This window comes from Melospiza melodia, chromosome 11 (assembly GCF_035770615.1).
Source record: "Melospiza melodia melodia isolate bMelMel2 chromosome 11, bMelMel2.pri, whole genome shotgun sequence".
Taxonomy (NCBI): Eukaryota; Metazoa; Chordata; class Aves; order Passeriformes; family Passerellidae; genus Melospiza; species Melospiza melodia.
The window spans coordinates 3,335,121-3,345,715 of NC_086204.1; the positions used below are offsets into that span (position 1 = coordinate 3,335,121).

Genomic DNA, 10,595 nt, shown 5'->3' on the forward strand with positions numbered 1-10,595 from the left:
TGCAACACGTCTGCATCAGGGAAGGGCTCCTTGATCTTCCCCACTCCAAAGCTGTCAGGGGGGGCTCGCACTCACCCCAGAGCCTTGGCGAGGATGGCTAATTCCCATGTTCAGCTGGTGGCCAGGCAAGGCATGGACCCATAAAAACCCTTTATCCCCCAGGCTCATGGTGCTGGAGGTGTCTGAAGGATGTAATTGTTGTTGCTTCATCTGCTGTTTCATCTTTCTGTGACTTAAAACAATCTCTGAGTGAAGCCACTTGTAATGAAACTTTTAAGAGTGACCTTGTCCAATGAATTGGATCTCCATGCATTTTCTTTTGTTCACGTAATAGCATTTTAGAAGGGACTAACACAAACATTTTATTTAGACTGCATTCATCATTATTTAAATATTGATACAGTTTTTGCAATAGTTACCAAGAGTTCCCAGTACCAGGGGAAAAAAAAAACATAGCCACATGCTTGGCTATGTTCAGTGCTTTAGCAAGCCTCTCCATCTCTTAGCTGAGCATGCAGGGTGATATAGGTGTTGGTACATTGAATAAATACAAAATAAAGCACATGTTAAAAAAAGAAGTTTCTCTATGGGCCTGGAGAGCCACAGCCTCCTCCTGCCATGCCAAAACCCCGGTGTGAGAGCTGCTGTCTGGACTGGGATGCAGAGTGCAGGGTACGCAGTGGCCGCAGCAGCGATACCTAATGAGGGAGAGACCAAGGCTGGGGGACAGTGAGACAGCCGTGCTGCAGCTCACGGCAGCAATGCTGCAGCCGCCTCCTGTGCTTCCCACTGCAGTCAGTGCCCAAGCCCACAGCAAAGGCCCTGTCTCACCACAGCAACCCAAGTGTCAGCTGCCTTCCGGCAAAGCCCCGGAGCGGTAATGAGATGGACACATTCCTCCTACCACCTTCAGGAAAAGTGAGCCATGCTACTACTGAAATACATAAATAACACCTTAAAAAACTCCAGCATTTTCAAGTACTCCCAAGCAGGGCCTTTCTTCCTCAGATATGGTGGTCCTATTCCCTCACAAACTGCTTCTTACAAGCCAGGACAGGCAAACCTGAAATGGCACTCCCAGAGTCAGGAATATAAACCTGTCTGGGAGAGAAGGAACATGTTTCTGTTCTGTTCTGCTGGACTATTTAACCTGGGAGCATGAAGGTTGCAATTAATAATATAGGAAATAACGAGCCTCCCCCAAAGTGACAGCTCTGCACAGCCCTAGAGAAGATCCTTGGCCAGCATAAACAGGGTGCTACAGAGGGAGCAGCAGCCAGAGGGAAGAGTTTCCCGTGATGGCCGAAGGAGGCTGAGCTTCCCTGCGACTGTGGCTGTGATGATTGAGGGAGGCTGTCCAAAAAGTTTTGGTTTCCCTTCAAGAAAGAGTAGGAGCTCTTCCTGTGCCCGATACTGCAATGCAGCACAGCCTGAGCTCTGAGCATACACTCCTGGCAGCCTGGACATTTGGGAGTTACGAACAGCTAAGAACCAGAGCCAGCCCTTTTCACCTAAACCTCTGCAGATTAGAAAGGGGAGATGACAGTCCCCAGCACTTCCTTTGGCTGCCCCTCTGCCCTGCACCTGGCTCCTGTGTGTCACGCTGTGACCCCGCCAGCCTGGTCCCTCCGTGGGCAGAGCCAGGGCTCGCTGGGACTCCCCAGCACCCTGCTGGCTCGCAGGGCTCGGCACACGCAGCCACTGCCCCAGCTCCTGCCAGACAGACCCCAGCGCTCCTACACCGACCCGTCAGAGGAGGGTTTGCTACACACACTGAGCCTGGATGGGGTTACAAATGCTGGCTGCTGCATGACATGGGATACAACTGGAACATTAGACAGCTACTGGAGACAGCTCTGTTGCTTCATGCCAATGAGTGCTTTTGCTGCCACATATTCTGCAAGAGCCCGGCCCGCCCCTGCCTTGCTGCAGGTTCAGGCGCACTGAGAGATGATGTTGGAGTTGCAGTCTAAGCTGTGAGTGTGGTTTCTTTTGCAGTTTTCGGGCCTACAGCCAGCACCAGGTGGGCTGACCAAGTCCAGGTAGTAAGGGGACTTGAGGAAGCGACGGTAAGAATCCTTCTCCATGAGGGTGAATATTTTTCTCTGAGCCTCATCAAAGCAGGACAGTGTAGGCTCCAGCATGTTGTGGCTCGTCTTCTCCCGTGTGCATGAATCCAAGTTCACCTGTCAAAGGGCCAAAGGGACAGTGTAAGTAGAACCTGTCCCAGATGGGGCACAGGAAAGGGAAAATCCAAGTATCTCTCCACCATGTGTGCTTGCTGAGCAGCTGTCTGAAATGGCTGTTTGACACCCTGTAGCCTCAGCAGAATCTGTGCAGCTGGACACCAGTGCATCTCTGCTACCAGAAGAGCTGTCAGGGGAGACTGACACATACATCCCTCTGGGATGCAGCTGGCCAGGAAACTCAAACTGCATGGGAGCAGCTGAAACATTGGGAATCATGGACCTCTTGGGCTTCTCCCATTTCAGTGTGCGCGTGGAATGGCCATGTGGTTGTAACTAAACACACTTTCTCTCTAGCCAAATTTAATATAAAATCAATAAAAGACCCACCATGACCTTCTAACTAGCAGAGAAGCAGAAGCCTTCATCTCTTGTAAAACTATTGACTTCTGCTTGGCTGTGCTGCTGGTTCAGAATTTAGGGTGGTGCCTTTGCCCAAGGAATGTTCAGTGCACGTACCTCTTTTGTGGCCTGCACTGAGATGAACTCATCATAGATCTTCCTGGCCTTGGGGCTGAGCTTGGCCGGTGACTTGGTTTTCTTGTACTCCTCACAACTGACCCAGAACTCGATGTTTTCCTCACTGTACTCAGATTTGAGAAAAGCGCGGAAAGCAGCCAGTCCTCCTATGGATTGTTCAGAGGAAAACCGAGTCAGGCAAGAGTGTTGGTCCCTGAACACGTGCACCCCTGAATCCCAGCAAGCAGTGATTGTGGGTTCTCCTCCCCAGAGCTGGATGAGGAGCTGCCCTGGGCTGGCAGTGGGGAGGCTGGAATGCAGACAGGCCCCGTGGGGATGTCACACGTGGGGGCCCAGCTGCCTGTTCCCCCACTGTGACCTTCAGTGTCCCTGCCAGGGGAACACAAGCAACTCGTGTGTTCCCAGGAGGCCTTGAGGAGACAGCCAGCATGCTCCACGGAGTCTCAGACCATGGGAACAATGTGAAGGAAACCTCAAGGACGTGAGTGTAGCCCACAGCTGATGGGAAGGCAAAGTTTCCCATAGGTTCAGCTGCAAATAATATCTCCTCCTTTTGGTTCTTGTTTAACCCATCACTAACTGTGTGTCCCAATCTTGCCCTCCTCTTGCACAAGGGCTAAACCAGTTGCTTTCACAAAACAGACAGCTCAGCGGTAGGCCAAAACCACACTCATGATGCATTGGGATTGACCCTTGCCTTGGATCTGAGCAAGAGACCCCTTCCCCACCCCTCCCAGAGGTCTGCATGGCCAAAGGAGCTCCTGTGTGCCCCTAAGAGACAATCATAATGTCCTGTGTCCCCTCCCATCCCCTCCCAGGACTGTTCAGAGCACACCTGCTCTGCAGGCAGCATAAGAGCACTCTTCACTTACTGTCATGATGGATCAAATTTTCCAAAGACTCTGCCCATTTTCTTACTTCCTCTTGGCTAAGCCTAAGAAGAGACAAAGGGAGAAACACAGGGCTGAGTTAAAGAGAGTACAGAAAGGACAAATTTGGTTTGTTTCTCAACACCACTAGAAAAATCTTTTTTCCTTATTGTTGTAAGAGCATACACAAGAGACTGAGAATGAAATATCAGCTCGTTTTACAAATACCCCCAGGGATCCCAGATCTAACCTACAGAAATTTTGGTTTGCAATCCTCATCAGCAGCCATGGGCTAGAAATGAATTTTCCTGGAAAAAAATTGGTGTGGATTTCATATTTATTTTGTGCCTGGCTGCATCTCTTGCTAGAACACAGGTCTGGAATCACTCTTAGAAGTCATATCAGTGAACTCCAAAGGACTGGTTCCTTTAAGCTGTCAGGGGAACAGTAGCTATGTGGAAAAGAGGACTGTGGGAACTGGAAACACACGGGGAACACATCCTACATTCATCCCCTCTACCATACTAGAACACCCTAGGGCTCATCTGTCCTAGCAGCAAAGCTTGGCTTTTGGAGCCCTCTTTGGAGAGAGCACTGTGTCCTTGCAGACTGGGGAGAGCAGTGACACCCTCACAGGCTGCTGGCTGGTTTGTGTGCCTTCACCTCTGTGCAGCTGTGGGGAGCACTGCACAAACCCAGCCCAAAGAGGCGTGGGATGCTGATTCTGCAATGTATCCAGTTGCACTGGGTCTGGAATGGAGTCATTCCCCTGTGCAGGACACTGTACACGCCCTCCCCATGCTCATTCACATTGAATCACGGACGTGGAGCCAGAAGGGACCTCTAGTTCAGCATTCTTCATGGAAATTGGAGTCCTCAGGTGTTGATGGTCAGCTGACAGGACTATCAACACCTCAGGGCTATTGCCACACTAGATCCAAGCACAGGTGTTCAGGAAGAACTGGGAAGCAGCACCAGAAGTCCAGCTTGGTGAAGGAATAAACAACATGCTGCAGCCAGTCTGGGATTAACTAGGTGACAGCATCTGCTCTTACCTTTGGCTTGAAGATAACTTCTCCTTCTTGCCCTGGGAAGAGCTGTAGTCACAGGAATCTGACTTCTGCAGCAAGAAGCCCAGGCGGTGCTTCATGTCTTTGGCACTGAAAGAAAAAAAATCAAGGAGGAGATGAAGACAATGCTTTGCACTCCCTCTGCAGCCTCCTCCAGCATTACTCAGTGACACAAATGCAGGTCACTGACAGGGACTCCAGTGCTGATTTTCCCCTCATTGCATAATGCACATTTTTCATTCTAGACAAACACAATGGCAAACAAGTCATTTTTCATGTTCAACAGCATCTTGCTGAGAAGGTCATCAGACTGGAAGCAGGTGGCAAAGGGGGAGAAGCTGCTGTTTTCCTACTGTTTACAGTAAAAATATTGTGACAGAAAAGCATCACCGTGCTGTGTGTGTGTTACCTCTCCGTGAGCTGATTTGCCCAGCTGCCAATGTATGGTTCTTACGCCCTTACTAATCCCTTCCTGCATCCCCTGCCATTTCCCCACCTCATCAGCTGGCACAGGAACAGCAGGGCCGTGCCAGACCACCCCACCAAGCCCATGACACAGAGGGAAGGGAGGAAGTCAATGGCTTGGAGCAAGACTGTGGGGTGAAGTCAGGGGATGAGCCAAGAGCTCCACCACAAGCAGCCCACGCTGGCTGCAAGCTGCTCCCCCGCTCCACAGCAAGCTCCTCTGAAGATTCATCCTTAATTCTGCTCCACCTTCCAGCCCAGGACAATCCTTTCTTCACAGCAGCTTCCAAGTACGCAGCTGATACTGGCCTTGGCTCCTCTCTGGGTTTCCTTCCAGTTTAAGAATGGGGGGTGGGTAAACCATGCCTGCTTGCTCAGGGGCACAAGCCCTGGCCTGCCCCAAGGTGCAGCCGCAGTGTAAAGCAGGAAATTCTTCTCCTTCTCCTCAGATGGGAGCCTGGAAAAGAGCAAGGGGCTATGCCACAGGGCTGAGCCCCAGTAGCTGCTCAGCCCCCCAGCACTGCTCTCTGCTCCAGCGCCCTGTCAGGGATCCTGGCCATACCTGATCCCACTGCTTGCCTCAGAAATGTTCCCTTGACAGCTCTGGCACTCGGGGAGAGCAAAGGGAGCTCACAGCTGCCTTAGAGCAGGGTGCCTGTGGCCAATACCAACACCCAGGCTCTGCCCAGGCACCCATGGGGACTCTGGGCTGCCAGGCTTGGGCTGCCTGGTGCTGTCATGCTCCTTGCCCAGGAGAAGGAAGCTGCTCAGCTTTGCAGGAGGGTGGCAGCAGGAGGAAACAAGACACTGCTGCTTGCAGCCAGGCCCACAGCTTTCTGGAAGAGAGGGATTTTGCTGGGAATCCTGGACAGAGGTGTTTAAAAGACGTGAACTATTTTTCCTTGCATTTTTCAATGTTTTTTAATCCTCATCAAATGTTCCTGCAAATTGGAAGTGTCAACACTTTTCCCTCGTATTTTCAGCACCCGTTTTTAAATCCAACCATGAGCAGGAATCTTTATCCTCAGATGATAGGATAAAGCTATCATCTTTAGCTCCCATCCCTGGCTGGGAGCCAGCTGAGTCTCTGCTTGCATCTTCCCAAGCCGCTGCACATCTGCTGGGAAGCAGCCTCAGGAGCGCTGCTGCAGGCACGGGTGGGCAGCAAGGCAGCCCTGCACCAGCACAGACCCGCACGAGTTTGGGTGGGCTGGATGAGAAGGGAGCGCTGTGCCTCCCTCCTGGGCATCTCCAGAGCGCCTGAAAGGGAGTCACAGCCCTCCAGGAGGGCTCATGGCAGCCTAGAGCCCCCTCGTGCTGGCCTGTGGGGCAGGCCATGCTGCCGAGGGCACATCTGGGGCTGTGCAGCTCAGCCCATCCTGACCGGCACCGCACGGCAGGGGTGTGGTGAGCCCCACAGCAGCCCCACAGGGCTGTGCATTGGGGAACAGCCTGACCTGGCCCCTCACCATCCATCGCCCAGGGGACTCGGGCTGATCCCACACCAGCTGCTGCCGCATCCACATCCACCGTGCCCGCATCCCTGCCTGCTGGCACACGGGTCTCTTGCGCTGCCACGCTGCATTATCTGCATTTGAAATGCATTTCAGGGGATAATCCTTAATTGTTATCCTGTCTGCCTGGCTTCCCCCTCAAAAGAATCAAGAAAATTTAGCAGAGAAGAGCCAAGGGAGAAAAGGGGTGCAAAGACTGCAGCAGAAGCAGCTGACAGGAATATCAAAATATCGCAATGCTAAAAGCTGCTGTTTTTGATGATGGGGATGATGGGAAGGCAGGCTTTAGAGTTCTCCCAGCTCCGTATGAAACCTTTCTGCAATTCTGCTTCTAGCTGAAAAAAAAACCACAAAAGCTTCTAAGCAGTCATTTGTATCTAATCTTGCAAAATAATCAGAGCCAAATCCGTCCTCCTGCCTCGGACACAAAGCGCGACGCATCAGCGCGTCTCCGGGCTAACGAGACCATTCCCAGCTGCTCAGAAATAAACAGTACCTTTTTAAGCAAGTGGCTGGCAGCGCAGCGAGTCCCTTGCACATCTTGCTGCCGAGGCCGGATGGGTATTCCAGGAAAAACAAGGAGGCAGGAGGCGGCGGAGGCTGCGCTCGGGGCCGCGCTCGGTGCGGTGTGCGCGGCAGCGGCGCTGCCTGGGCTCGGCTTTATAGCCCAGCCCGAGAGCCCGGCAGCGCCGGCTGACCCAGTCAGGAGTCAGCGCAGCAGCAGCAGCAGCAGCAGCAGCACCCGTCCCCTTTCTGCCCACCCCAGAGGAAGAGGGTGACGTATAAAACCCAGACAAAGGGGTGAGAGAGATTGAAAACCTTACCAGAAACGGAGCTCGATGTCTGGCCGCAGAGGTGGAATGTTCGAAAAGGGCTCAAAAAGCTTCGGGGTCTTCCTCTGTTGCAGGAGGTCGGGGTGGTGCAGATGAAAAGCAGATTTTCGTGGGGGGGACACAAATAGTAAAAAAAGGTCAGAGAATCAATTCTGAGACGTGAGATGAGCTTTGCTGGTTCCTCTGTTAATTTCCTTTCCTCTTCTATTTAAAGTAACCTGGATCGAGAAAGGGACAAGAATTTTATACAGAAAAGGTTACCATAATCCAAACGAATGCAGAAAATAGAGCTCTTAAGGAAAGAAGAATGTAAATTCACCAGGGAACTACCCAGGCAGATGAGACTTTCCTGTTTTATTCCAGAGTCATGTGAATGTATATTTTTGGTGAGGCTGCAACAAAAGCCCGGGGGGGGGGGGCTGGTGGTGCAAGGCACCATTGGAATATAAAATGTGCATGTCTCAGCACATAAATTTGAGGATAGCTCACATACATGCGTGGAAAAAAGGAATTTAGGTTGGCAGCGCATCTGCCTTAGATATGAGTATCACTGCAGCACCTTCTCCATTTGCATTTGCAAAATCAAAAGTCAGACCCAGGGACTCTGGGTCTCACCAAGGAAAGATGGTTAATTAAAATAAAAGGCTTAACTGTGCCTGACCAGAATGTCTTTGAAGAAGTTCATGCTAAAGAATGAACCCATGAAACACCTGTTGGGGTGCCTGCACTGCCCTGGGTCTGCTATAGTTCCAAGAACAGGATGACTTCAGCCACTTGTCCTCAGCCCTTGGATGGTGCAGAAGGCATCTCTCTCCCTGCCCCTCTAGGGAGAGAGAGAATTGGCTGATATTTATCGAGTTGCAGCTCAGCACAGCCTGTACCATCCTTACCAAAGCGGGGAGGGCTTTGGGCAGACGGAGGTGCATATGGGCTGCTGCATTTTAAGTCCTGCTCCCACTGTGAAATAAAGGAGCTTCTGATTAGCAGCAGGCTGCCTGCCCACACTATCCACTGCTGCACCTCCTCTCCCAGAAACCTTTCAGGGCTTTGCTCACGATCTGCAGAAGTTGCAAGATGAGCCTTTCCCTTCTGTGTCTCTAGAGTCTACAGCCAGCAGCGTCGAGTCCAAATCCCCAAAGAGTTTACCTGCCTTGGCATACTGCATCCTCTCAAATCATTAATTGTGCTGAAAGGCAATGCTCTAATTAACTGTAAAATGCTTTTGTAGGAACAGGATTGTCCTGCTGCCAAACCTGAGGCAATGAGCGTGCGAGTCCTGCACTGTTTGGACTAAAAATCAGCTCCAGCTCAGGGCAGTGGAAAACTTTACCTGAGTGAATGCCCTCGTCCTTTTAGCGTTGGTGAGTTGACAGCCCTTGGGTGGATCTGTAGGAAGCAACCGGGCCCTGGCAGAGTTAGTGCCTAAGCTCTGTGGTGTCTTCTGTCTGGGTAGAAGTTGAAGGGCAGAATATGGCCAACAGAAAAATCTTAACTAATTATTTACTAAATATATGTTTAATTTCATTTGACTATCAAACTTGTGCAATGTTACTGACATTCAAACAATTCAAGAGCTCATCTGGCTGACACAATCGAGGTGTTTGCAAACTCTAACCTTGCTCCTCTCTCTGGCAAGGTTAGAGCTCTGGCTCAGGCAGGTCACAAAGGCTGCTTGCTAGGGAAAGGAACTTCTGTGCAGAACACAAAAATTCTGCACTTTGTCTGCAAAATGTTGTATACTGGATTTAGGAATGTCACACTTCTTTGTGGATTGCAAGCACGTTTGCTGCATGGCTCTAATGACACTCAGATGCTGGTGTTGTTGACATCAGGTCACCTTTTGCATTCCCCAACCTCTGTGTGAGCAGGCTGTAATCAGGAATTTCTGGCACTGCCAACACAACAGCCAGCCTAAATGGCTTTAAAATAAGGACCATTCTCCCTGGACTGGGCATGGAGACTCCTAGAAATGCTGCAGCTGAAATTTCCCTTTTTCCAGTTCATTAACACTGACTGGCTCAGCCTGGACCCCGTGAGAGAGTTTGGGCTTGTGCACTGTTTCTCCTCTAAGCTGTGATTCCCAGCTTTCGCAGTTTAATATCCTCTCAGCTACACCAGCTGGTCTCCAATCTAAAGTATCCCCTTCCATCTCCCACCATCACAGGCAGGCCTCTTCCTCCAGGGCAGGCAGAGACTGCGCTGTGCTCAACACCAAGCTCTCCTCCTCCTCCTCCTCCTCCTCCTCCTCCTCCTCCCTGCCAGCTCGTGAAGCAGCAGCTCACGCCACGTTTTACGCCTGGCACGTCATCCCTGGCTTGCCTCACCTGCTCATGGAGAGCTCAGAGGTGAGGATCAGCTTGGGCGCAGGGCTGGGGGTGGGCTGGGCCATCCCTAGGCCGTGCAGGCCTTTGGAGGCACCCAGGGGCTCTCAGGAGCCAGCACAATTGCAAACGTCTCTGGTACCCACCGTGGCATACCTCCCCCGCCCGCCTCATCCCTGCTGCATCTCGAGCAGCTGGAGATGAGGCTCTGAAGGGAGCTTTCCCTCCCACCACTGCCGGGGAAGAACGTCACGCCCGTGTGCTCACCCCGCACACGAGCGCGTGTGGGAAGCGTCCCTCGGCCCCCACAGCCAGAGGCGGCCCGCGGGAGGAGGCAGGGAGCACGGGGAGCGCCGCCGCTCCCCTGGTCATTGCCCGCAGCTGAGCTGCCCCAGGCCGTTGCCCTCCTGCCCCAGTCCCATCCCTTCCCACCCCAGAGCAGCTGCCGCGGGACGGGAGGGCACCAGGAAGATGCTGCTGCTGCTTTGCGTCACCGGGAGCCAGGAGGGCGTGATGTGGGGCTGTGGGGATGGGCTGCTGGGCCTCTCCTGCCACTGCTGCCTTCCTTCCCCATTCCCCAGCCTGCCTTGCAGGGGCTGTGAGCCACTCCTGCTCCTGTGCCAGCGCTCACAGAGCCAGCCAGGCACCTTGGCAAGGGGCGAGCAAATGCCCAGGTGTGCACAGTGGACACTGGGCAAAGCACTGCACATCTTTCCCACGGCCAACCATATCCAATACGTGTCTGGCAGACAGCATTGGTGAGGAACTGGAACATCTACACAGCTGAAAAGCATCAC

The 10,595-nt window shown here is 52.4% G+C and overlaps 1 protein-coding gene across 5 annotated transcripts; it reads right to left on the minus strand.

Moving 5' to 3' along the window:
- Positions 1-336: 336 nt before the first annotated feature.
- Positions 337-8,303, minus strand: RGS4 (regulator of G protein signaling 4). 5 transcript variants are annotated; one of them, XM_063165347.1, is made up of 6 exons: positions 8,188-8,303; positions 7,469-7,695; positions 4,651-4,755; positions 3,599-3,660; positions 2,706-2,872; positions 337-2,186 (listed from the first exon to the last, which is right to left on the minus strand). In XM_063165347.1, exons 3-6 carry the CDS (start codon positions 4,743-4,745, stop codon positions 1,935-1,937), a joined length of 576 nt encoding a protein of 191 aa, XP_063021417.1. In that variant the 5' UTR covers positions 4,746-4,755; positions 7,469-7,695; positions 8,188-8,303; the 3' UTR covers positions 337-1,934. The 5 variants fall into 5 exon arrangements, with proteins under 5 accessions (XP_063021417.1, XP_063021414.1, XP_063021415.1 ...); XM_063165344.1 differs by lacking the exon at positions 8,188-8,303 and adding an exon at positions 7,797-7,938; XM_063165345.1 differs by lacking the exon at positions 8,188-8,303 and having other exon boundaries at positions 7,469-7,785.
- Positions 8,304-10,595: the final 2,292 nt, after the last annotated feature.